Source organism: Lepidochelys olivacea (assembly GCF_965140295.1).
Source record: "Lepidochelys olivacea isolate rLepOli2 genome assembly, chromosome: 7".
NCBI lineage: Eukaryota > Metazoa > Chordata > Testudines > Cheloniidae > Lepidochelys > Lepidochelys olivacea.
Genome location: NC_140417.1, coordinates 111,807,326 through 111,833,831, shown reverse-complemented (window position 1 = coordinate 111,833,831; position 26,506 = coordinate 111,807,326). Strand labels below are relative to the sequence as shown.

At 42.7% G+C, this 26,506-nt stretch overlaps 1 protein-coding gene across 1 annotated transcript; it reads left to right on the top strand.

Moving 5' to 3' along the window:
- On the top strand, positions 1 to 22,228 carry LOC311523219 (inactive pancreatic lipase-related protein 1-like; the record flags this gene model as incomplete). The annotated part of the gene is made up of 12 exons (XM_084632997.1): positions 1 to 49; positions 1,591 to 1,745; positions 2,517 to 2,642; positions 6,764 to 6,898; positions 8,237 to 8,345; positions 11,747 to 11,866; positions 12,127 to 12,246; positions 14,258 to 14,376; positions 16,182 to 16,311; positions 17,326 to 17,437; positions 20,633 to 20,800; positions 22,146 to 22,228. The coding sequence occupies 12 exons, from the start codon at positions 1 to 3 to the stop codon at positions 22,207 to 22,209; spliced, it is 1,407 nt and encodes a 468-aa protein (XP_084489123.1). The 3' UTR covers positions 22,210 to 22,228.
- Between the last annotated feature and the right edge of the window lie 4,278 nt (positions 22,229 to 26,506).

Below are 26,506 nucleotides of genomic sequence, written 5' to 3'. Positions count from 1 at the left end.
ATGCTTGGAATTTGGATTCTTGCACTTTTTCTGCTTGGTACAACCAGAGGTGAGGCATAGGATTTATGTCAATTTCAGTACAGCATTTCTATTCTGATCACAATCGTTTTCTTTTCCCAGGACTTTGCTCTATGTGATGAAGGTTCTATGTGTAATGACTATCTGAGTTTGCAGCTCATTTGTAAGGAGGGTGAGAGGTATGGTTTGCCATTCCCTCAGGAAGTCCCAGCCCCAGTTCCTGAGCCTTGCAGGTTAACAAGCAGGTTTAAAAAAACAGGAAGTATGGGGAGATTTCTTCCCCCCAAAAATGCTGTTATCCTGGTCTTCTCCACAAGGCCACAAGGTAAAGTGGAAGGATCTTTGTACCTACTTCCTCCCTTGTGCATCCAGACTAGCATGGGCACAATCTGGCTGGTAATCAATTAGGTTCACATTGTGCAAATTGCCCATGACAAGGGACAGTGCAGAGCCAGGGGGAGGGAGCCTATGGAGGAATGTTCCCCAGAGAAAGAAAAGGAGGACTTGTGGCAACTTAGAGACTAACAAATTTATTAGAGCATAAGCTCTCGTGAGCTACAGCTCACTTCATTGGATGCATTCAGTGGAAAATATAGTGGAGAGATTTTATATACACAGAGAACATGAAACAATGGGCATTACCATACAGACTATAACAAGAGTGATCAGGAAAGGTGAGCTATTACCGGCAGGAGAGGGCAGGGGTGGGGGGAACACGAGGACACCTTTTGTAGTGATAATCAAGGTGGGCCATTTCCAGCACTTTACAAGAACAGTAGGAGGGGAAATAAACAAAGGGAAATAGTTTTACATTGTATAATGACACATCCACCCTCAGTCTTTATTCAAGCCTAAGTTAATTGGATCCAGTTTGCAAATTAATTCCAATTCAGCAGTCTCTCCTTGGCGTCTGTTTTTGAAGTTTTTTTGTTGAAGAATTGCCAGTTTTAGGTCTGTAATCGAGTGACCAAAGAGATTGAAGTATTCTCCGATTAGTTTTTGAATGTTATAATTCTTGACGTCTGATTTGTGTCCATTTATTCTTTTACATAGAGACTGTCCAGTTTGACCAATGTGCATGGCAGAGGGGCATTGCTGGCACATGATGGCATATATCACATTGGTAGATGCGCAGGTGAACGAGCCTCTGATAGTGTGGCTGATGTGATTAGGCCCTATGATGGTGTCCCTTGAATAGATATGTGGACGCAGTTGGCAACAGGCTTTGTAGCAAGGATAGGTTCCTGGGTTAGTGTTTTTGTTGTGTGGTGTGTGGTTTAGATCAAACCTTGTCGGGGGAAATACATACTCCCCACTACATGCTGGCCCTATTCTGTGGGCCTGTGCGGAAGGCCTTTGCATTACTGGGGTGGATTGTGGCCCAGGGGAAGCAGTTGCTGTGCTCTGCCAAGGGCAATGCCTGCAGTTGTAGCTGGCCTGAGTGCGGGTTGCTGCGCTCAGAGAGCACCGAGAGACCACTGGAGGAAAGTGCTGTCGGGACAGAATGTGACAATTAGAACCTACCACATCTTTGCTCATTCACATCCTGATAATTTGATCTGTGTGCTACAGGAAAGGAAGTTTGCTTTGAAAGGCTTGGGTGCTTCACAGATGATATACCATGGGCTGGAACTATAGAAAGACCAGTGGCAAAGTTACCCTGGAGTCCAGAAAAGATAAACACCCGCTTCCTTCTTTACACAAAAAAGAATCCTAATAACTTTCAAGTAAGACCTATTGCTGTTTAAATATTGCAAGTGACTGAGGGTGACCAGGCAGCAAATATGAAAAATCAGGACAGGGTGGTGGGTAATCGGAGCCTATATAAGAAAAAGACCCAAAAATCGGGACTGTCCCTATAAAATCGGGACATCTGATCATCCTAAGTGACATGTACACACAGAATATAGCAACATCACCTTTTAGTGCTCTTGGCATTTCCAAGGCCAGTGAGAGAAATTGCCAACTCTCCAATTTGGTCAGGAGGCAGCATTTTCCAGGCCCTCAGAAATTTCCTGTCCACCCTACCACAAGTCTCACTAAGTCTCAAGGGACAGAATTCTCACTGGTGGATGCAACAGGTGATTCTTTGAATAGACCCAATCAAGACTTTCCCAACCCTATGCAAATGACAGACGGAAGGCTCCCTCCCCAGAAAGGACGGCAAAAGTCACCCCTAGCCACACTTTGCATTTTTCCTGTGTCTGTTGAGAAATGTTAGGAAAATCTGTAGCACTGGAACTTGTTTGGTGAGAAATGGAAAGGACACACTAAAGGTGAAATCCTGGCTCCACTGAAATCAATGGCGAAACTCCTCAGCCCCTGTCCTGCAAACATACACCGACTTAATGTCACATGTGTAAAGTTCAGTGCATGTGTAAATGCTTGCAGGATCTGGGCTTGCATAATAACAGTGTTGTTTTCTATTCACATTGCTGTTTTGATAAGGTTTTTACATGAAATAGCTAAAACATTTACTATTTTAATATCTACAACAGGAGATCACTGCAATAAATCCAGCAACGATTGGCTACTCAAATTTCAATACAAACAAAATAACACGTTTTATTATCCATGGATTTATAGACCAAGGAGAAGAAAACTGGATGTCGGACATGTGCAAGGTATGGTACTATCTGGATATTCTGTCATTCTCAAATCACTTAGTTCACATTTATGAAGGTATTCCTGTAATTATTAGAATCATAGAATCATAGAATATCAGGGTTGGAAGGGACCCCAGAAGGTCATCTAGTCCAACCCCCTGCTCAAAGCAGGACCAATTCCCAGTTAAATCATCCCAGCCAGGGCTTTGTCAAGCCTGACCTTAAAAACCTCTAAGGAAGGAGATTCTACCACCTCCCTAGGTAACGCATTCCAGTGTTTCACCACCCTCTTAGTGAAAAAGTTTTTCCTAATATCCAATCTAAACCTCCCCCACTGCAACTTGAGACCATTACTCCTCGTTCTGTCATCTGCTACCATTGAGAACAGTCTAGAGCCATCCTCTTTGGAACCCCCTTTCAGGTAGTTGAAAGCAGCTATCAAATCCCCCCTCATTCTTCTCTTCTGCAGGCTAAACAATCCCAGCTCCCTCAGCCTCTCCTCATAACTCATGTGTTCCAGTCCCCTAATAATTTTTGTTGCCCTTCGCTGGACTCTCTCCAATTTATCCACATCCTTCTTGAAGTGTGGGGCCCAAAACTGGACACAGTACTCCAGATGAGACCTCACCAATGTTGAATAGAGGGGAACGATCACGTCCCTCGATCTGCTCGCTATGCCCCTACTTATACATCCCAAAATGCCATTGGCCTTCTTGGCAACAAGGGCACACTGCTGACTCATATCCAGCTTCTCGTCCACTGTCACCCCTAGGTCCTTTTCCGCAGAACTGCTGCCTAGCCATTCGGTCCCTAGTCTGTAGCTGTGCATTGGGTTCTTCCGTCCTAAGTGCAGGACCCTGCACTTATCCTTATTGAACCTCATCAGATTTCTTTTGGCCCAATCCTCCAATTTGTCTAGGTCTTTCTGTATCCTATCCCTCCCCTCCAGCGTATCTACCACTCCTCCCAGTTTAGTATCATCCGCAAATTTGCTGAGAGTGCAATCCACACCATCCTCCAGATCATTTATGAAGATATTGAACAAAACCGGCCCCAGGACCGACCCTTGGGGTACTCCACTTGATACCGGCTGCCAACTAGATATGGAGCCATTGATCACTACCCGTTGAGCCCGACAATCTAGCCAACTTTCTACCCACCTTGTAGTGCATTCATCCAGCCCATACTTCCTTAACTTGCTGACAAGAATACTGTGGGAGACCGTGTCAAAAGCTTTGCTAAAGTCAAGAAACAATACATCCACTGCTTTCCCTTCATCCACAGAACCAGTAATCTCATCATAAAAGGCGATTAGATTAGTCAGGCATGACCTTCCCTTGGTGAATCCATGCTGGCTGTTCCTGATCACTTTCCTCTCATGCAAGTGCTTCAGGATTGATTCTTTGAGGACCTGCTCCATGATTTTTCCAGGGACTGAAGTGAGGCTGACTGGCCTGTAGTTCCCAGGATCCTCCTTCTTCCCTTTTTTAAAGATTGGCACTACATTAGCCTTTTTCCAGTCATCCGGGACTTCCCCGGTTCCCCACGAGTTTTCAAAGATAATGGCCAATGGCTCTGCAATCACAGCCGCCAATTCCTTCAGCACTCTCGGATGCAACTCATCCGGCCCCATGGACTTGTGCACGTCCAGGTTTTCTAAATAGTCCCTAACCACCTTTATCTCCACAGAGGGCTGGCCATCTCTTCCCCATTTTGTGATGCCCAGCGCAGCAGCCTGGGAGCTGACCTTGTTAGTGAAAACAGAGGCAAAAAAAGCATTGAGTACATTAGCTTTTTCCACATCCTCTGTCACTAGGTTGCCTCCCTCATTCAGTAAGGGGCCCACATATTCCTTGGCTTTCTTCTTGTTGCCAACATACCTGAAGAAACCCTTCTTGTTACTCTTGACATCTCTGGCTAGCTGCAGCTCCAGGTGCGATTTGGCCCTCCTGATAACATTCCTACATGCCCGAGCAATATTTTTATACTCTTCCCTGGTCATATGTCCAACCTTCCACTTCTTGTAAGCTTCTTTTTTATGTTTAAGATCCGCTAGGATTTCACCATTAAGCCAAGCTGGTCGCCTGCCATATTTACTATTCTTTCGACTCATCGGGATGGTTTGTCCCTGTAACCTCAACAGGGATTCCTTGAAATACAGCCAGCTCTCCTGGACTCCTTTCCCCTTCAAGTTAGTCCCCCAGGGGATCCTGGCCATCCGTTCCCTGAGGGAGTCGAAGTATTCATTTTCTCTATGTCTAACCAATGCATATCGTGCCATCTGGGCTGACAAGAAGAGGAAAGCTGTCCTCGTCTATCTTTACAAAATTAGGACATAAAATGTTGTTCACCTGAAATCTATTCAGTTCTAGCTCCACTTCCAGGAAAAATCTTAAACAAAATGGGCCAAATTCTACTCTGTGTTGAAGTTAAAGGGTTTATACAGACATAAATGATGACAGAATTTGGTCCAATCAATGTTTTTTCTCTGGCATACAAAAAAAATGCAGTAAAATGCTGCTTAGAAATTAAGGAGATTCCAAAGTTTGTTAAATTGGGAGAGATCAAGCTTGTTGCTTCCCAGTTCTGCCGATTACGAGCTGGATTAACCTGCGAGGGTACAGGAAGGCTCTGAGGGTGGAAGTTCCACCGAGGAGAGGTGGGATAGCCCATGACACTGAACTGGGCCACGATAGCTGGGGAGATGACATGGCTCCTAACATTCCTATTCCAACCATCTGCCCCTCTGATGCATTTTTACTCATCTTCAGATCCATCTCCTCTTTTCACATTTATACAAAATGTTTTTCTGCAAGTGAGCATTTGCAATCAGAATGGCTGAGCTGGCAGGGCAAAGCTGTGCAGTTTATTCCTTTGTCTCGAGTCAGTAGCTAATTCCAGGGAAGCCTGGAGCCCTATATTTGAAAATCTCATCCTTGTCTTTGTTCTGAAAGTTGGCACTTAAGACTGATTTTATAAATAAATTTTATATTGGTCTAGACAGGCTCCTCCCTCTGGTCCTAGATAGGCCAATAGGCCACCCAAATTTAGAAAACTAAAAAAAATCAGTTCTCCTGGAAGAGCTGACTTGCTGTCTAGTAAAATTCTGCTCCTTCTTCTTTATAACACCAACTGTGACCCACCTGCATCAATGGATTGGGGAAATTGATGGGGCAGGTGGTGAAAGGGGCACAGTCCCAGCAGCAAGGAAGGGAGACACTTGCCAAGGGACAATAGGTAGCTCGGCCCCTGGGAGTCTCTGGCACCCATTGGCCAGTTGGGGTAAAAGGGTGCTGATTGGCCAACATTCCCCAACTCCCAGGATTTAGCCCAGTTCAGGGGACATGTGGAGCCTTTTTTGGCTCTGTTCCACCAGTAAAATTCTGCTTCTTGATCTTTGTGATACCAAAAGAGCCCTGTAGTTGGCAGCTCTGCACAAAACCACCCTTTTGCAGCTCCGAAAGCAACAATACACAAACACAGGACTTCTCTAACCTTCTCCCTGGGCTGAATACTCCTCCTCTCTCCAGCGGTCATCCCCTCCTTCAAATTTCCCATTGCTTGGTTCTGAATGACCTCAATCTCCAGATCACCAAAGAGGCTGACGGTCCATTGATCACAGTTTGAGAACCACTGACGTACAGCCAGATTCTGCCATCCTTATTCACAACAAGAAGTACTTTACTTGCTTCCACTGGCATTACTGACACATAACCCAGAGCATAACATAATACACAAAATATATCAGAGCTGCTAAAAGAGGGTGTCTTTAGCAAACCATTCTACAGGTCAGAGCAAGAGAAGCAAAACCTTATGTATCCTCTTGAAAATATAAATCCATGTGTTTGATAAATACAGATCGTATATATAAGTTTTTAATTATCCCACCTTTTAATTATTATGGAAAAATATAAGCTTCTAACTGAACTTATAATTTACAGGCTGTGACTCTGCATCATTTACATAAAGAATCAAGACATGAACAGAGCCCTGGTATAATATAGGGGCTGTACTTGAAAAAATGTACAGGGAATTCCTATGACATTTATATGTCTTTCTGACTGTGTTAAGTAATTAGCAATCTGAACTGGTGCTGATAATGTTTGCTTCTGTTCTTTTTAAATATATATTCGCACCAGAGGATGTTTGAAGTAGAAGATGTGAACTGCATCTGCATAGACTGGAGTGGTGGATCAAGATGCCAATATACCCAGGCATCAAACAATGTCCGTGTCGTGGGCGCTGAAGTGGCTTATTTTATAAATGTGCTTATGGTAAGGGATCTTCTCGTTCCACAATAGGATTATAGTCATAGAGTTGCTGAAATGTATTCTAATCTAAATAAACAACCACAATGAATTGTCATATAGCCAGCAAAAGACAGTTCTCCTCCTGCTAGATTTTAAAGTCCTTTCAACTCCCCCATAATACATAGAGTTTGAATATTTTCATTCTGCAATTACTTTTATGTACTTTTGTGGATGTGAAGGTTTGGGTAGTTTTAAAGGTAGAGAAGTAATGAACAGGGCAATTTACCCTTTCTCAACCACGAAAGCTATAGGACCCATCTTAAGGGATACCCATACAAAAGCCTACAATAATTGGCCATTGGACAGCAACAGCCACCTCCCAGGAGGAGAGAGCAGAGTTCTCTCCCCAACCCATGAAGAAGTGTCACCTAGATCTGAGTGTTTGGGGACAGGTGGGCTCTTCCCAGCTGCCCCAGGGCAGGCAGACGGGGTGTGGGTCTGTAATCAAACTAAGGGCCAGATGTTCAGCTTGTGCAAATCTCATAGATCTACTGATGTCAACGTAACTCACCATTTTACACCAAATGTGGCTCTGGGGAGCAGTTTCAAAGTCACAAAGAGCCATTAGGGGCCAAATTCCAGTTGAAAGTTGGTGGGAATTAGGCACCTAACTGTCATTTTTGCCTTTGAAAATCTCTCCCTCTGTCCCTAAATCTAATGACTTAAAAATGCTTGCAACTAGGCCTGAGTGAAGCTATGAGGAGAGGGATGGTGCCTAATCTTTTCTGAACTAGTTTGTCTCTGGCTAGCGTAAATACTAGGGGGCTGGCTCGCCATTGCCTTGCAGCCTGTGTTGTCAATTACATCTGTGCAAATTACAAATCGGAATGGTAGTGTTTAGCACTCACGTTGCACTGGTGCTCACTCCCACACAAGGTGCAAAGCAGTGGAGAATCAGGCCTTAGCAGAGTGTGGGTGTCCTACATAAGAGTGGCCATGAATTTTTTCCCTGGACATTCATGAGTTGGCAAAAACAATGTCAACAGGACGCCAAATACACTTCCATTCACAGTGGGGCAGGGAATAAGGGGTCTGGCTGGTGGATCCATGACTATCCACTGCCAAAAATCTCACATGTGTGCAGAAGTTGCAGAGGTTAATAATGCCTTGAGGCTGTAGTAGCAGCTACTGAATGGCTCTGTTACTGTTCTACACCCTGGACCCTGTCCTCCCTCCAATTCCATGGGCCTCTGCTCTGCACAGCCCATTTCTGGCTTTAGTTGTGTAAGCCAGAGCTTCTCTCTAGACCTCATATTAGTGAAAATATAGATTCTCTTTCGTTACAATTGATGTTTTCCTCAGGAACAATATGGATACTCTCCTTCCAAAGTCCATTTCATTGGCCATAGCCTTGGAGCGCATGCTGCAGGGGAGACAGGGAGAAGGAGGCCAGGCCTTGGAAGAATAACCGGTAGGTTAATGAATTATAGCTCAGTCTATACCAATGAAGAATCTGAAGAGAGCACTGTTAGACCTTAACATTACCTGGCGTTTTTTTACTAAAACAACTACATCTGTATCTGACTGAAGTATCTGACTGAAGTATCTGACTGAAGTATCTGACTGAAGGGCAACCCTCCAGTGTAATGAACTGGTGGGTGTGTGTATGCATGCATGCACATGTGTGGATGTGTCTGTCACTGCCCCCTACAGGATGGAATCAGAACTCCACAACCGTATCATAACCTCATATTGCTAACAGCCAAAACTGTGCCCTTCTGCAATAACACCATCCCACTCTCAGGAAGGTGTTACCCAGGTGGGAATCTCCATAAGGATCCCTTCATGGTGTTCTTGCCCTAACCTTAATCTTTGTGGGAGGAGGTATATGCCCCCTGCAGAATGTCCCTGAGATCTTCTTACATCAGGACTAAATTTGTCCCCCTGAAGTGCAGTGGGCAGGAGACGGTTAGCTTCATGGGGTAGTGATCTGTACCAGCATCCCATCCCTAGGATATGGCTGGCCTCTGCTGTGTACAGCAGGTCCTCTTTTGTCAGCTGTGCTCTAAGGATGGTCCCAGGGAGCCTGGGCTATTCTGGCTCGGTACATAATGGCTTAACATTGCGACACTGTGGCATTCTGCCTGCCACTAAAGCTGCTCAGTGCAAACGCACAACAATCTAGTTCATTTGACAGATTTTAAGTTACCTGCACCAGTTGTAATGAGTCTGATTTTTTCCAAAGCATTCGCCCAACCCTGTTATAGCAATGCAGGCTTAACATGGTGATTCCCACTTTCCTTATCCTGGCAGATTTTCTCCTATCGTTTACTTCTCTCATTAAGCCAGCTTGTTGTGCAGGTGCAGGAGCATGTCCTGTATTTAAGATCACCCACGTCTGGGTGAAGTATGCTGTCCGCAGCACAGCAGTGAGAGGAGTTAATTGTCTGGTGCCATGGTTTTGCTGTCCAATATCCATTCCCAGAAAAGGACTGATTGAAACTGACGTAGCAAAGACAGAAGGTTGACCCTTCAAATGTACCCCTTTAATCTCCCTGCTTTCGTAGGTTTACATCAAAGCCTTCACATCTGGCAATGCATTTACACACATGAATTTTAATTTATGTTATTTTTCCAGCAGATTTTTTTTTTTAGTTTAATTTCTTAGGTTTTTGAAAACAACAGGAAAACAAAAATGTGCTGTGAAACTGACCGTAGCAACTGTTTTAGGGCTTGATCCTGAAAGATGCTGAGCACTCTGGCCCCAATCCAGCCAACTATTTAAGCATGTGTTTAACTTAAAGGATGTGAGTGGTCTTATTGGTCTCAGTGGAACTACTCCAATGCTTAAGGTTAAGCACGTGCTAAAGAGCTTTGCTGGAGCATGGACAGAGCACTCAGCATCTTGCAGGATCAGGCCCTATGACCTGTTAAGGTCATAGGGCAAATCCTAACCCCTCTCCCTTAAGCTCCTTAGATGCACCAGGCTTGAACTGCAGTAGAAATGTCACTGTTCCGTTGTGCAGAGGAGAACAAGCAGTATAACAGAAGGTGCAAAAGGATTCCACAATCACCTGCATAACCCCAGCGCAATGCTCCACAGTGGCTATCTCGGGGGGATTGTGCAAGGGGTTCACAAGTGGCTGGGGAGAGTGACACCAGCATGGCCGTTGAGTCTGCCAACTGCACAGATTCACTGCCTGCAAAGCCTTCTTTGAATTAAAAGAGAGGGAGAGCACAACAGCCTGCGGCCACTACTACAGCTCATGGGCCAGAGTAACAGCTGCAGACAGAGTGTTCAGTGCCCTGGCTCTGGGCTGGATGGATGGGCGGAGGATTCTTTCCTTTCAGCAGCCACACAGGTGACTCACCCAAAGCTCCTTTACTCCAGGGCTGTGGTGTTCACGTTTTATTAATACAGTCCAGACAAGCTGAAACTTGACTATTTTTAGTAGTGTTATTCATTATGCCAAGAGAGCTTCTGCATAGCAAACTGATCTATCACATAATACATATTTACTTACTTATTTCTGAAAATACAGCTAATGTATCCCCCGGACTTCAGGGCCAGGCTGTTTTACAGACATATTCAGCACTCACCCGGACAAGCTGTTTGTTTGGATTCCTCATTCAGCACACAGGCCAGACAAAGAGGGATGTGCATTAGGCAGAAAAGCTGCCCCTCATGCACAGAAGCCAATTTCAGATGTTATGAACTTAACTTTTTTCCATTATAGCATCTTCCAAAGAGCCTGGGCGTGCCAACCCTTGGGCTAGTAGTGTGCAAAATTCAACTTAAAAACAAAACTAAAACTGCTGCCCAGGGAAAGCATCAGGTACCAGCACAGGATAATAAGCACTTTGTAATTTATAGGATTTTACAAACACTTGAGTCGAATGCAGTGAATGAGAAAGAAAATGAGTCTCAGGTTTATGCTAATATCAAAACTAGTGTCTAAAGCTAGGCTATGTCTACACTTGCAATTGGACGACAAAACTTTTGTCTTTCACAGGTACTTAAGCCCCTCACCCCTGAAAGACAAAAGTTTTTCCATGGCAAGTGCCTGTGTGAACGCCGTGCACATTCCTATCGACAATGTGAACCCTGCTCGTTGGGGATGGAAGTATTTTGTTGGCAAAAGTGCCGACAAACAGCATTCATACTGCCTGACTTCTAGCGACACGGCCGTGTCGCTAAAAGCTGTGTCGTGTAGACATGGCCTTAGGCTCCAAAATCTGTATCTAGGCACCTAAAGAAGCATCATGATTTTCAAGTGTGTTGAGCACCCAACAGCTCCTACGGACTTCAAGCTTGTCTGAGAATCTGGCCATTCAGGTTATGGATTTAGGAGCCTCACTTTAGGCACTCTTTAAAAAAAAAAAAAAGTTGGCCTAAAACAACAATCTATGTTGCAGTAGTTGGAATTCAAGTACAAACATTTACAAGGCCAGCTCCTCAGCTGGCATGAATCAGTATAATTCCATTGACTTCACTGGAGCTACTAATCTACGCCAGCTGGAGATCTGTCCCACACTGTTTACCAGTGCTGCAACTAGGCATTTTAGTGCCCGGGCGAGCAAGCATATTTGCACCCCTACCATTTTTTCACCCCATTTTTCCACCCCCCCCCACCCAGAGCTTTGCTTCCTGGGCTGTTACCTTGCTCACCCTGCTATGGTTACGGCCTTGGCATTTACCACTGACAGATCGATCATTCTATATATTCGTTAGCGACTCTAATTCTGAAGTGAATACAACTATGTAGCCACCAGAGACCCATCTTCAAATATATACAGTAGTAGAACTAGCTAGCTATATTTATGGGCACACATAAGTGCACGCACGTGTAATTGTGCATATATTTCTTTAAGGACTGGATCCTGCGCAGCCTTATTTTCAAGGTACTCCCATTGAAGTCAGACTAGATAAGACTGATGCAGCCTTTGTTGATATTATTCATACTGATTCAGCTCCCACGATTCCATATCTGGGTAAGTTTCCAGCTGCATTGCATTATTATTATCGCTTTGTCCTGTGGTAGCACCTAGGAGTCCCAGTCACAGAATATGACCCCACTGCTGTACAAATACAGGGAAAAAACAACAAAAAATAAACAAACAAAAAAGCCCACCAGTCATTGCCTCAAAGAGCTTACAAACTATAGCCCTATAGCGTTATGTAGAGCTGCTGCCAGGAAATACATGACGGTATTTAAATTAAAATTTGCTTACCCCCGTTACAAACATTGCAGGTTTTGGCATGAACCAGGCTATAGGACATCTTGATTTTTATCCAAATGGAGGAATACATATGCCAGGATGTAAGAAGAATCCTGTTTCACAGATTGTTGACATTGATGGAATCTGGGAAGGTAAATATGTTAAGCAGATGATGACTTCTATTGAGGGTCTACATCAAAATGTATTGAGCTAACATAGCAGCAATCTTCTTATTTCAACTATTTTTGATTATTTTCTTTACGAATGCCAATAGTTACAGCCACAAACAACAGTGAAACTGATAGTATGGTCCAAATGTACTCTGGGGGGCACGTTCTAGTAGGGGGATCAAAGAATGAGTAGCATGAAGGCTTTGCTTTGGGAAAAGGGGAGGCTTTGCTTTGCTGATGGGGTTGAGATTTGGTATCTTTACCTCCAACCACCCAGAGCGTCTGCGTTGTCAAGTAGTGGGTACCCGTACAAGGTTGGGGGCGAGGAGCAATAACAATAGTTTCTGCTCCCCTTCCACATGTCTTTGGGCTCCATGGGTCTGCAAAGACCCAGATCCCACCAGCCATGTTCCGTCAAGGACCTTGGCTGACCCACTATTCAAACTATCCAGCTTTGGCTCTAATGGAGCAAGATTAACTTGAGTTTATTGTAAATAGTCCATCATGCTGCCAAATAACAGGAGCAAACTTCAGTGTGATTGTTCCAGAGCACCTTGCTCTGTTCCCAGGTAACGCCACAATAGAAACAAATATTAATTCATTGGTCCATCTCATCGAAAACTGCTGCCAGTTATCTAATCAGAGAAACAAACCCTACTCACACTATGCCAGAAGTTTAGCTCTGGAACAACAATATTCAACTTTGTTTCTATTATGTTGTCATCTGACAGCCATACTGGGTGAGAGTGGAACAATAACATTCATGTCTATTTCTGCAATGGGATCTCTGGCTTCAATTGTTTTGTGAGCTTTGGCAGCTAAATTCAAATGTGTTTCTATTCTGTAGTTACCTGTTAGCAATTTGGGTTGCACTGGAACAATGTAATTTTTGTTTCTATTATTAGGCAGTTGGAAAGAGTTTGGCGTATGATAGATCATGCGCATTCAGATTTGTTCTTTATTTTGTATATTCCAAATCCTGTTGTTATTTTTATTGTTAAGAATCCTGTACATAGTGCCATACATTTACATTGTACCCGACAGAACGTAAATAAAGCACATACCCTGCCCTGCAAACCCGTGCAGTCTAAGATTCCAAAGCTGCCAAAGGATCTGCAAGCACGAACTTTTACATCTTTTGGGAAATCACATTGATAAATCAAGACATACAGTAAGGACAACACCCCAGCTATAGCAGACATTTATTTTCCCTCTCTCATGAAACTTGAAAATTTTCCTGGGATTTCTTTCCTAGCCCTTTCCCTATGAATCTCTTCTTTGCAATTACTGGCCTATTTCTGCAGTCTTTACTCACAAATTCTTGCCTGTGTAAGCACTGCAAGATCAAGTTCTCTATTAATAAGGATGCAGAAAAACCCCTTGCACTTAATTACTTCTTTTTTTCACCTAAACCCAGAACATTTAAGGAATTTTAGTACAAAATAACGTATTTAAAATAATAACATGCCCCTTCCCCGCCTCAAATAATCAGGTGGTCAGATTCGCAGTCTGCATAAATCAGCATTGCTCCAGGAAGCTTAGTGTTAAGGAGGACATAGTGTTTCACACACTACATTTTGTTTCCTTTTATATAATGATAAGGAGAGCTGTTCCCTACAGGGGCCCTTTATTCATATTAGCGAGCATTACTGCAATTAATCACACCCTGGGGGGCTACGCATGTGAGTAAGTATTCACCAACATGAATGAGGAGTGCACGCTTGGACCCTATGTTGCTTACACATCTGCATTTTGCACACTCTGTACTATTTGCATTACACCGAGGGTCAATACAGTCACTGAAGAAATAGGTCTCAAACGGCAACTCAGGTGCTGCCCAGACTTGTGACGACGTAATGTGGAGCTTTATAAATCATTCAAATGCCACTATCAGTTCAATACCACGATTCCAGTCTGAATAGTTTACAGAAAAGAAAAACCTAACAACCAATAGCCTTGCAATACGGTATGTAATCGGAGCTTCTTTCCACAGGAACTCGTGACTTTGTTGCTTGTAATCATTTGCGAAGCTACAAGTATTATTCTGACAGCATCCTCTCTCCCGATGGCTTTCTCGGATACACCTGTGCTTCATATGACATTTTCCAGACAGTAAGTCATTCTCACATCCCAAGGAATGAGTGGCTCTTGTCTGTGCAGCTGCATGCGGTAGAACCAGAGTCTATTCAGCTCAGGCCACTTTGCACTGCGTGAGTGCAGGAATAAGGGGAAGTAAGGGATGTGCTGGGGCACTGGGGGATGGGGATGGGGCACGGAAGGGGCATGGTGGAGCAGAGTTATGCCTGGCTCTACAGTGGCCTGAGGTTCCTGAGAGACCTCATGCCAGTGGCATAAGTTAGAGCTGCTCCTGCAAGCTCTCACCCCGCTGTGTCGAAGAGGGGCTCAGGCAGGGGGGGAAGAATCTGCCCCAGTAATTATTTATTGCGCACATCCAAGGAGAAGTGAGCACAGCCCCCATATTTTAGCATTTTGTCTTGCAAATAATTTTGAAATAAAATCATTTACCTCAGTGCGTGCTCGGTGACTCCCCTGATGACCTCAAGGAACAAATACAGATGGGATGTGGCCTAAAGCCACTGCCTTCTCCTCAGTCCCATAGCTCTATGTATGACCCAGCTCGGTTAGCTAACACTGTAGCAGGCTCATCAACCCAGCTATGTGGCCCACCCACCAGTAGAGGGGAACAGAGCTCCGTGCGCAAGGGGTAAATAACAATAATACCGAGCACTTACATAAACCTTTGCATCATCAAAGCACTTCACAGCCACCCATTAGATGAGCCAGGGAGAGCATGATCCCCATCTGCTACCCCCATTCTAAACCACTGAGTTTAAGAGAGGGAACTTAGAGAAATGGAGACACCTCCTTCTAGCAAACAGCAAACTGGGATGAAGTACAAAGGAGACATTCATTTCTCCAAATCCATGGGGTGCCAGGCAGGGCCCGTCCTCCTCCTGCCCCCTCTAGGGCAGCTTATTTCAAGCAGAGTTAGAGTTAGCCCATAGACATGGCTTAGCAGCATTTTTCTACACCACTCATGACTACACACTCCTATCACTAGCAGGGCTGGAGTGAACTGCACGTCATCAGCTGGATAGTATTGATGGGTCTGAACATCAGAAGATGAGGAGGATTGGAGGGAATAGGTTAATTCACATGAGCTTTTCTTGTGGGGGGAGAGAATGGGGCTGTTTTGCAACGTGCTGCCACAGAGAGAGAGAAACAATTATATTTTTAGAGTTTCTGTGGCCAAATGATTTTTTCCCTGTCTCCTTGGGATAGAGCCTCATTAGGATCAGCCAGCAGATCGAGTGACATGATTGTTCCCCTCTATTCAGCACTGGTGAGGCCTCATCTGGAGCACTGTGTCCAGTTAGGGCCCCACACTACAAGAAGGATGTGGAAAAATTGGAAAGAATCCAGCGGAGGGCAACAAAAATGATTAGGGGGCTGGAGCACATGAATTATGAGGAGAGGCTGAGGGAACTGGGATTATTTATTCTGTAGAAGAGAAGAATGAGGGGGGATTTGATAGCTGCTTTCAACTACCTGAAAGGGGGTTCCAAAGAGGATGGATCTAGACTGTTCTTAGTGGTAGCAGATGACAGAACAAGGAGTAATGGTCTCAAGTTGCAGTGGGGGAGGTTTAGGTTGGATATTTGGAAAAATGTTTTCACTAGGAGGGTGGTGAAGCACTGGAATGGGTTACCTAGGGAGGTGGTGGAATCTCCTTCCTTAGAGGTTTTTAAGGCCCGGCTTGACAAAGCCGTGGCTGAGATGATTTAGCTGGGGATTGGTCCTGCTTTGAGCAGGTGGTTGAACTAGATGACCTCCTGATGTCCCTTCCAACCCTGATATTTTCTGATTCTGTGAATTGGCACATATATTTCGATTAGGATAACTGCTTCCCATGCTCCAAAGGCGGATGCCCCGAAATGGGTCACTATGCGGATAAGTTTAAGGACAGAGTTACTTCTGGGATCCAGAAACTTTATCTGAACACTGGAGAGGCCAAGGATTTTGCTCGTAAGTTCCTACTTCTTTACTTGCTTCTATTTACACTTGAGCACCAACATAATTTAAAATATTTAAAATATTTCCCTCTCACTTTAAATTAGTTTTAATGGATGAAGGACCATACCATGGTGGAGGGGCCCTCTCCCCTCCCTGTCTTGACAACACCAGTCCCAGAAAGCCCCCAACATAACTCCATAGGTGTAGTTTGACTTCTATATTTGGGGGGACAGCTCCAGTCTGGCCAATGGAGCTATGCGTGTGTGTGTGGGGGTGCAAATTCCATGCCTGTCCAAGGCTTACAGTTTGGGGGTGAAATGCCCCCTCACCCTCCAAACTAGGCCCATGTATAATTCCTTTCCCTTATGCTGGGGGTGGGAACGCAGCTGGAGTAGGAGGTAGCATAGCCACCTTTCCCAGCTGTAAGTCAACGGAAAGTTCCCCTCTACAGAATACTCCTCCGGCTGTCGGATGCTTTAAGTCCTCTTTGCCCTGCTTATGGACCAGAAAATCCAGTCCTCACTCTTCAGTGTTGTTCCCTACAACACCCCCAAGTTGTGAATAGGTACTTTCCTGGTCAATATGACATGTGATATGTTCCTTCTATCACAGTATGGACTATTTTTCACAAATAAACACAAAGTCCATGAATTTCCTCTGCCTTTGATCTTTGTGCAGTCATTCACACCGTGCAAACTGGGAATAAAATGCTACTACCAGTGTGCGTGGAGAATTGTGATTTGCTAGGGTTTTACACTCTTTTTGAATGGCTGTAAATGACTGCAGAGTGTGCAAAGCAGTGGAAAAGCAGGCTCCTAGTATTCGCCTATAAAAACAGTCTATTCTATTGTATTCTCGTCATTCCAATCAGGCCAGAATTTAATCTTGAGCTCAAAGTGAAGTGACAGTGATGTTTTCCCTTTGTTTTGTCCTGAAACATAAAGTAGTGATAGAAAATCAAAACTAGGCCTGTTGCGTTTGTTTCTATGTGGGTACAATCGAATTCATTTTATTTCTGCTGTGTAGGTTGGAGGTATAAAGTATCTGTGTCAATTGCTGGAAAGAGCAAAGTGAGTGGGTATGTAAATATTGCCCTGTACGGAGCTGGAGGAAACACAAGGCAATATGAAATTGTTCAGTAAGTTCCATATTATAATGAAAAATGAGCTTCTCTGCTATTAGAATATTTAATTCATCTATTTTTAATTAATGCTTCTTCTTAATCTACAGGCCAAATTTTGCTCTCACATACAGTGGTGTAAATCCATACTAACTGTATTGACTCTGGATTTATATCAGAAGCGTTAGAATTTAGCTCTACTTCTCTGCTAACTATAGGGATACAAGAACCTGGGGCTAGATCCTGATCTCAGTTACACCATGTCATTTAACTGAATTCTAAAAAGATACTATGGATTTACACTAGTATAATTCTGATCCCTTATCTTTTGCATGTTTGTAAAATGTTGTATCAGTTTATGGTGCTATCATAGGCGGTGCTACCCAGCTTGGCCTGTCATCAGGATTGCCTGACACTTTCTTTTACAAAACCCTATTTTTGTGTGGTCATCACTTTGCCAAACTTTAACCATTTCTGCTGAAATTTTCTATTTCAGGTGTCTGCTTTGGACAGAAAGCCAGGCAGATATTAAATTTCAGCTAGAATGGTTCAGGTGTTTCTGAGAAAGAGATTAAGGAAAAATACAGTGTTTTGCCCATGTTAAAAAAATTCTTACAACCATTACAACCAAGAAGTTAAAAAATCAGAGAATATCAGGGTTGGAAGGGACCTCAGGAGGTCGTCTAGGCCAACCCCCTGCTCAAAGCAGGACCAATCCCCAACTAAATCATCCCAGCCAGGGCTTTGTCAAGTCTGACCTTAAAGTTCTAAGGCCTTCATGCTTTAGAGCAGAAACTTTAAATTTATCAGTGGGGTCATCCTGGTGTCAGGAATGTCTCTTTTGCCAACCCCATGAAAATTCATCCACATTTGTCCTACATTTCTGAAAAATCTCAGTTTGCACATGCTTAGTAAAGACCTGTTAGAGTTTGACATTAAATTCTCCAAAGAATCCATCTGCACTGAGTATGCTCCAGCCCCTCACAGCTGCTATCTGCAACCGTATGCTGCATGCAGCATCCCAACAAAGCTCTTGGGTATGCTCTATCCCATGGCTGCAGGAGCTGAGCAAGACTTTCCCTGCAGATGTTGCTCTAGGCAGCCAGGGACCACTGTGGTACCAGGCACAGGAACTGAGAGTAGGGACACAGTGTCTGTTGTACCCACAATGCTCCCCCATGCCTGGCAGCGAGGAGGAGAAGAAAACAGCCTAACTGGAATGCAGAGATGTGAGTAGGTGCAAGAAACTGGGAAAGAACAGGATTAGTGGGGAGATGGGGGTTGCTGGAGCCAAAGTGCAGGGGATGGATGGGGGTTAGGGGCAGGGAAGCAAAGAGGGAGCGAGCAGGATCCAGGGGGTGGAGGTTTGATGTGGCGGGGCGAAGACAGAGGAAAATGGATAGCATGTGATCAAGTAATTTAAAAGAGATAATATGCAACGGTGTAATTTAAGACTTTATCATAATACATACACACAAAAAAGGCCAAATTAAAGTTGCATGGACAGCGTTAAGTCTGGTTTTTTCTAACTTATGAGTGCTTGACTTTGCAACGTTAACAATGCTCTTGAACTTTTTTGGGGTGTAATTATATATAAACTTAAATTTATGCTGCCAAAGGGTTTAGCATGAGAAAGCTGGACTTTTTAAAAGAGCCTAAACTCCCTTTGAAGTTGAAATTGTAGATGCCCAAATGCCCTTGAAAGTCAGTGGGACCTAGGTGCTTTGCTCCCTTAGGCTCTTTTGAAAATCCCAGCTGTAGTGCACATTGAATAAAGCTATGCATTGCAAAGCATTGCAATTTTCTGCTGCAATGTGAGTTTATTTTGATTTTCTGAGTTAACAATCCTGTTCATTTTTTGTGCTAGCAGTACAAATATGTTAGTGCTGGATTACTGTTTATCTGGCATGGTCAGTAATATATTATGCTGTCATGGAAATTTGGAAGGGTAGTAGATCTAATGGGAAGATATATTAAGTGATTTTCATTATAAATTATGTTCAGCTAGATTTGATTTAGATTCTAAAGGGATGCTAACAGAAGGCACAGCTCTGACACAAAGCACTTACCAAGTAAATTCTGCTTGATGGGCAACCCACACATATACTTTGCCAATTTGTGTCTCTCTTTGTATCCTTTCCCCACGCCCACTCCCATGCGTTCTCTGTGCCTGGAACTGCCTTCCTAACCCCATTCGCCTCGTCACCTCCCTCTTCTCCTTTAAATCGCTTCTCAAAGCCCACTTCCTTAATGAGTTCTTTGTGCAAGTAATTGGAGCTACTCTGGATTTATGCCACTGTAGATGAGAGGAGAATTTGGCCCCTTGTCTCTGCGGAAGAAAAGGCCTGGTGTGCTAACAGCACAGAAAAGACTACCCCAGGATTGACTTCTCCACCTGACATTTCCCAGCCAGGCATGGAGTTTCTTAGCCTTCAAGAAGTTGACTTTTTTTGTTTGATTCTTGCTAGATCCTCCCCTTTCCCTAAGGCTCTTCCTGCATGACCAATCCAACCGTTTCAGAGACTCGGTGAAAACATGGGTGTCTCCTGACTGAGTCTACACACCTACATTTTGTAGCACATATGGCACCATGCCTGCGTTTTGCAACTGAACTGAAGATAAAACAGGTCTAACATATGTACAAAACATGGCCAAGACCCTGCCTACGCTACCAAATGAAACCATGCTGCAGCCAAGCCTCAGGGCACTGTGTTGTAACTGGGTCCCCTGGAACACTATATTTTAATATAGGGGAGGTACTGTAGAGCATGGGTATGCCAGACAAACATCCCTTTGGTCAGCAGGTAATGCATTCTGATGAACATTGATTTTATATGAGGACAGGAAAATTTCATTTACAAATTTTTGTGTAACATGAACATTTACATGACATTGAGGTAACCGAGACAATAGAATGGGTTACCTAGGGAGGTGGTGGAATGTCCATCCTTAGAGGTTTTTAAGGCCCGGCTTGAGAAAGCCCTGGCTAGATGATTTCGTTTGGGTCGGTCCTGCTTTCAGCAGGGGGTTGGACTAGATGACCTCCTGAGGTCTCTTCCAACACTGATCTTCTATGACTCTATGATCCTTACTGTTTGACAAGCTGAAGGCCATGTTCATTATCAATATGCTACTGTAGCTACTCAAACAGCTACACTCTATTGGTAATTAATATTAAACCTCACTGGATATTATATACTTTTGTTCTTGAAGGGGGACCCTCAAACCAGGCGAAACATATGCCAACTTCATTGACGTTGAACTTAATGTTGGGACTATTACAAAAGTTAAATTTCTTTGGAACAACCATGTCCTAAACCCAACCTTACCCACACTGGGAGCAGCAGCGGTCACAGTACAAGCTGGAGAAGATGGGAGTGTGTATGTATATTTATTGTGAAAATTTCAAATTCTTTAGGAGCTACAAGTACAGCGTGACATATAGTGCTTGCACGAGAACAGCCAGTTAGAGCATTAAAAAAAAAAGAAAAAAAAAGAAAAGAGGAAAAATTTAAATTTCCTTCCCCACAAGTTACCGATGTAGCCTACTGGTAAATATTTCTGTCAGATATCGTCAAGGAAAAATTATAAAAACATCTGGATTTGGCTTCAACAAGAGCAACGGTTTTGTATAAACCTCTGTGCTTTGGGTAGGAAAAGTTAACTTAACTGTGGCTTAGGTAATCAGCACAGCTCTTTCCAGACATCAGACTATTGGGTACTGCAAGTTTTATACTAGAAATGGCCATCAGGGTTTAAAACTTACATTAGGGGGTCTGATCCACTGTCCATTGAAGTCAATAGGGGTCTTTCCACTGATTTTAATGGGTGTTGGATCAGGCTCTGGAAGAGTAAAAGGTAATGGTAATATGTTTTCAGTTCCCACAGACAGAGCTAGTAGTTATAAATTGTGCTTAAAAGGCCTGTTCCAAAGCTCACTGAACTCCACTGAAAGACTCCCGTTGACTTCAATGGGTTTTGGATAAGGCCTTAAGACTGTAGAAGCAGTGTACTTCATGGCAGTTACTGATTGGAAGGTGCTCGTTAAGTTAATTCTTTTAAAACAGCATGTTTCAATCAGTTACCCACCAATGATGTTTTGTTACCTTTTCTGCCCTTCTGAATGGAGACACAATGAAGGGGGAGGTACATTCTATGGGTCACGGATATAATTAAAAAAATCACACAGCTAAAGTCCATTCACTTGAAATAGAGATGTGGTGGGGGAATCTCAAGCAAACCAAAATGTTCACAGCCCAGTGAACTATAGTACAGCAGAGTGTACAAGTCTACTTCTGGTTTTTGCATTCAACAGATCAACATGCTGAGGGATACGTCCCCATGAGTTATTCTATTTATAAACGTCCCATGAGCTATTCTATTTATTCATGTCTTGGCAAACACCTAGCAACCATCATCTCTCTAATGCTGGTGGTATGCAAATTCAGCAGGAAAGGTACACAACCAAAGGAATGTAGCCAAAAAAGAGAGGCCAACCAATCAGGATGATTAAAGTCCCGTGGTGTTTTAGCAGGAAATAATATTTCACATTTAGCAACCCAAAGCATTTGCTTGTTCTTTTGTGCCAATGTAACAGTATTTCATCATAACTTTGTCAAAAAACAAATTAGGTTGGCTTATTCTATTAAAAAACCACTGGTACAATTACAAAAAAGAAATAAATCTAGACACACTAAAAGCACTTTACCTCTTTTTTTCTCCTCAGGTTTAATTTCTGTGGCAGCGAAACTGTGCGAGAGAACGTTCTGCAAACTCTTACATCTTGCTAACAACATACAAAAATGTCAGCACTGTATGTTAATATTAATAAAAGTTGATAATGAATAACTGTCCCACTCCTTTTATCATCATTATGTGTATTATGGTAGAACCCAAAAGGTGCTGGCCATTATGCAAATGTACAAGAAGACACGCTCCCTATGTGGAGGGACTTATAATGTTCAAAGATGCAAACATATGGAACATAGGGAACAAGGATATGATACATAAGCATAGTGATCAGGGAGGTTGTCATCTGTTAAGGAGGTGAATTGGTTGTCTCAAATCAGAGGACATACTGAAGCAAATCCTGATCTCAGTTACTCCCATGTCACCCCACTGAAGTCTCTGGAGCTGCACAGATACAACTTAGTGCAGAGTTTAGCCCAGCTAATGTTTCCACAAACTGGCATAAGTCTCACATTGCCCAATGCCTAAAAACAGACAGACTGAGTCTGAGTGTCCAGAGAGGTCACACGGAGGCAAGTGAGCATGGACTAGCTGTGGATGAAGTAGCGAAGGAGAAAGGGTGTTTGTGAAAGCATAATTTTTAATAACTCTTACAATCCTGCTCCCTATGGGCAGTCATAGTCATGCAGGATCCAATACTAAGCTGGCTTGTGCAGGCAGACACAATAGCCCCTTAAGTAGCGAGAGTGTTCCATTGTGGCCAAACTGGTGAGTCAAAAAAACAGAGGACCCATCCAGGGGAATTTGCATCCACTTACCCACTGAGCATGTGACCTCCACAACCAGTCTCCACAGGAAAACAGGAAGAGAGATGTGCATGTCTGAGGGACATGGCCACTGGGTACATTCAAGCACATGCAGCAGCAGAGTGGCTGCTACCCCTTCTATAATCACTGGTAACCAGACACAGCCTGGTTGCCTGGACACTGTACCCTGCAACATGATGTCAGGGGTCACTGCATCTTGCAGCCTCTTGACATGGCAGCACCTGGTCCTTTTTGTCACAGAGGGGCTGTCCTACAGAACCTGGCTCACAAATTTCAGTGACTCCTCCTAGGGCACCTTCTACAGGCATATTAACTTTCTAATGTTGAGGGAGATGTCTGCCTTTGTTTTTCCTTCCTCATAGCTTGGTATAAGCAGATACTTGCCCATACTCTTGTTTTGACAGTAGTGATATTCTCAGCATTATCCTCTGCCATAGTCACTCCAGCAGACCATATAATTTTAACAAATACCTAACAGAATCAGGACATTAAAATTGACAATGGTATAATAAAAAAAAATCCTTCTTTAATAATGAACTGGAACAGCTTCCACCTTGTTTTAGCAGAATAAAAATGAACACTTTACAAAGCTGTTACATAAAATGCATTGTTAAATGAACAACAAATTACTTTCCCTTTTGCTAGCTTTTAATGCTAATGGTGCTATTTATTCCTGACCTTTTGAAATATTAGATTTTTAAAATTACAACATGAAAAGAATTCTTGTTTGAAAACGCAAGTGACTTTAAACCACATGTTATTACTTTTAAGTATAGCATGTACATGCATCATTCATTTCAATGTCCCATTTATAGCTAATTGGTATATATTTCAGTTGACGTATATTGTTCTCTTGCAAACGTGTCAAATTCCTTAACGATGTCAGTGACAAAAGCATAGTGCTTGGGATATATAAATTATGCTCTTTACCATATAATCACTCTTATCTATTAGAAATGTTGTTTGCGACAAATCATGTTCAGAATACATACCGGATTGATTTTTTTTTTTAACTTTAGTATCTCACCATTCACAGCAAATCTTTGATTGAATCTTTAAATGCAGAAATGTTTTGGTTTTACCTGCATAATTTCAGAGATGTATTTTGCTGCATTTTAAAAACTAACTTTGTTCATCAAAGGAAGAGAAATACAAGTCAGACCTCAAAATGTCTCTTTTGTTATCAACATTACAAAACAAATCTGGGAGAACTGTGTTGTGGAATGAGTTATTTGATGACCAATACCCTACACTGTAGTTTAGTTTTTATAATCCCTGCTGGAAATTACTATTATTTTGTTGGTGTGCAGTGTTACTGTTAGAATTTCAAATGCTAAAGACAAAATGGCTTATGTATTTTCATTGCATTTTAGATTGTCCTTGTCCTGGGTTGCGTGCTCTCTCTCGCTCTCATACGCAATAGCACTGTATTTTCAGCTGTCAGGGTTTTTTTTGTATATTGGACTTGAGTAAGCCTGGTGGAATATACCGTATGTTGTGAACTAAGCAATGTATCTTCTTGTCTGTAATACTAATGAGGGGACTGGTTCTTTGGAAAGCAGTAGCAGTGTTAAGGCAAGATTTTAGGGCAATGCCCTTTCCTGGCATTCATTAAACCTGTCCTTTCCTTTGTGTTGTAATTGGCTCCCTTTCAGAAGGGAGCATGGGAAAGAATAACCTCTAAATCAATCCATCCAGGTTTTCAAACCATCTCCATCCACATGGGGATATGAATATAGGGGCTGCTATTCAGCAAAGCACCTATGCATGTGCTTAATTTCCACTGAAGTTAATTAAACGTAAGCACCTGTTTAAAGTTAAACACATGTTTAAGTGATTCGCTGAAGTAGGGGCTTTGTAATTAGAAAATGGTGGGTCACATCCTGCATTATTCCATTCCTACGCATGGGCAGAAACAGAGACGGGACGAGAAAAGGTGGTTTTAAGTGCTGACATTTTTGCTAATGCGCTGTGGGGTTAATAAGGGAACAGGGATGATGCTGCAGAAACATGTGTTTCCTGTCCTGCCACCCCACAAAGCCTGAACCCCATGGTACACCTGTGCAATGACCTCTACAGGCACAGGGGATCAGGGAATGATCCCATAGGGAGCATGAGGAGGGAACCATTCCCTGAGCCACGTGGAGCCCGGTCCTTTCCACTGACAGAAACACAAGGTAGCCCTATTGACACTGTTGTACAGAATTAAAAAGCAAGGCTCTTCCAATACATGTAAAACAATTGGCATTTGGGGTCAACTTCCCTGCTGGCATAAGTTGTCTCAAATCTCTGTTGGCCCCCTGATTTTGCAAATAGCGAATTCCACCCGTGGTGTTCTTGCAAACAATCTTTTTGGTTTTCAGTAACCAGTAAGAAGCCATTTTTAAACCAGAAAGATGATATATATGTTGTTCGGGGAAACCTCTGATATCGTACAAAATGAACTCAGCTCCTTCCACCTCTTCACATGCTATAGGCAGCTACTCATATAAGTCACTTAACTTGCCAAACCACTTTTTCAAGAAGCAAAGAGGCTTCTTCCACAGAGAGTGCAAATGTACTTTCATCATGTATTCTAATTCACCAGAAAACAACGAAGTGACATTGAAGATCTTATTTGTCTCTAATTATTCTTGATGTATAGTGATACTCAGTGTTGTCTATAGAACATGTCTTTTCTGATTTGCTTCCTAAATCAATGCGCTATTCAAGTCCCACCTTGACTAGAACTATTTCTTGCGTGTATCTTATTTTGGCAGTGATTAATTTACTTCTTGAACCTTTTAAAGGTTTTTTTAATCACTTTGTTATACTAGATCTTTCTTTAGCCACCCTAAATATTGGCATACATTTGTCCCCGCTATTGCTAATATTTTATATATTATACTTCTTTCCAAGTGTTACTGGATACCCCCTAAAATGTAATTACTAGTGCTTTTATAAAATTTACTCAACATGTATTTTATTATGAAATTGAATTTAAAACTAATCTAGTTTTAGAGTCCCCAAAATGCACAAGTCATTTGCTATTTGGCTATTGCTTAGCACTTAAATTAGAAAACCATACCTTAGACATTTGTATTTAAACATTAGGTAAAGCAGGTCTTGAAAATAAAAATTTCCCATCAACATTTTCTTTAACTGAAAATAGCTTTTTGTGAAAAAAAGGGTATTTTTTTAAAAAAAGTCCATTTTTATCAAAAATGTTAGGTGTTCACTGAAAACCCCAAAATTTAATTTTTTCAGTTTGTGGGTTTTTGTTTTTTGATAAAATCTCCCCAAAATCTGAAGGAAATGTTATTTCCTGACCAGCTGTATGTGAAAAATCCTAACTATGGCCTAAATACAAGTTAGTCCTCTCTTGTCCCTATACATAAAAACCAACCAGAAAAAACTAAAATATATTGGAAATTATTATATCTGTATCTATGCAATTATACAGTAAAAATGAGTGGATATTGCGGAGACAAGCTTATTTAAAATCTGTATCCCAAACAGTCATATAAGTCTCTACTCTGTTAGGAGCTGTGCAGTTATTCCTATGTATGTACAGTATTGCAAGATCCTTTTA